General features: G+C 56.6%; 1 protein-coding gene across 1 annotated transcript in view; it reads left to right on the top strand.

Annotated features, from left to right (window-relative positions):
- The first annotated feature begins 620 nt into the window (after positions 1–620).
- The window catches only part of LOC103267155 (D-3-phosphoglycerate dehydrogenase), a 24,538-nt gene continuing 23,950 nt past the window's right edge, over positions 621–1,208 (top strand). Inside the window, exons 1-2 of the mRNA XM_008064760.2 lie at positions 621–626; positions 809–954. Coding sequence (XP_008062951.2) covers positions 621–626; positions 809–954 — 152 coding nt within the window. The remainder of the gene's footprint in view (positions 627–808; positions 955–1,208) is intronic.

Below are 1,208 nucleotides of genomic sequence, written 5' to 3'. Positions count from 1 at the left end.
CAGCCTCGACCTGCTGGGCTCCAGCGATCCTTCCGCCTCAGCCTTCCAGGTAGCTGGGGCTATAGCCACACGTCACCACGCCTGATTAACTTTTTTGGTTTATTGTAGAGACAAGGTCTTGCCAAGTTGTCTGGGCTGGTCTTGAACCCGTGGGCTCTGGCAATCCTCTCACCTCCCAAAGTGCCGGGATTATAGGCGTGAGCCTCCGTGCTTGGCGGATTGTCTGACTTAGTCTAAGTGTAGCGGCTCTGATGAAGTCAGCATCTTAATTTCCACAGATGTGCATTTTAGTCTAATATTGCGCGCACGTCTGAGCAGCTGTAGATGAGCTTGACTGCCCTCCTCGCCTTCCTTCTCCCCCCTCCTTTGGTCTTGGTCTTAGGAAATGCTTTGCTTTTGGCATTTGTTTTGTTCGCGTCATCTGCTCACTCAGCCAGTCACCGTTTATTGATGCCCATCAGCCCAGGGGCTTCCAGAGTAGAGCTAGACCCCACCGTGGCCCTTCAGTAGCTTGGCGTCGAACAGTAAGTGGTGTTCGTGAAGCACAGCCGCGTATCGGGCCGGGTGCTGGGCCCGTTAAGCTTGAGGAGGCTGAAGCTCAGATTCATAGCCGGTAAGGGATGGAGGTGGGATTTGAACCCAGGCCTGAGTGATGGAAGGGCATTTCCAGTGTGTGAACAGTGGCACGGCCTTTATTTCTTGGAGTGTCCTGAGGGTCGGCTAGCTCCTAGGAACTCTCACTGTCAACAGAGCAGTGTGCACGAGGGACCGCGTTGGCAGGGGAACGGGAAGTGCCCCTGATTCCCAGGATGTGTCTGGATGCACTGAGTGTACACCCGGGACAGGCTGGCCTTCGGCGTCCTGGCCGCTCCGCAGGCTGCAGGCGGCGTGGGGCTGTCTAGAGAGAGATGAGCCTGCTCAGAGCCTGCAGGCTGATGCTGTCACTTGCCAAGGGTGCCGGGCCGAGAGCTCGGTGTTTTAGAGCCTCTGTCTCCTCAGCTCCAAATGAACATCTGCACGAGCCTGCAGGGTCCACACTTTCCTGCAGTTTGTGGTGAGAATGACAGAGCCATCTGTGAGCGGACAGGCGCCGTGGTTTCCCGAGGCTTCTGGGGCCACATCTTTTTTTTTTTTTGAGTTGGAGTCTCACTCTGTTGCCCAGACTGGAGTGCAGTGGCCGCTCCCGGCCACCGCAGCCTCGACCTGCT

Source organism: Carlito syrichta, unplaced genomic scaffold (assembly GCF_000164805.1).
Source record: "Carlito syrichta isolate Samal-C Ts95f unplaced genomic scaffold, Tarsius_syrichta-2.0.1 Scaffold308000, whole genome shotgun sequence".
NCBI classification, from domain to species: Eukaryota; Metazoa; Chordata; class Mammalia; order Primates; family Tarsiidae; genus Carlito; species Carlito syrichta.
This window is presented reverse-complemented; position numbering and strand designations above follow the sequence as displayed.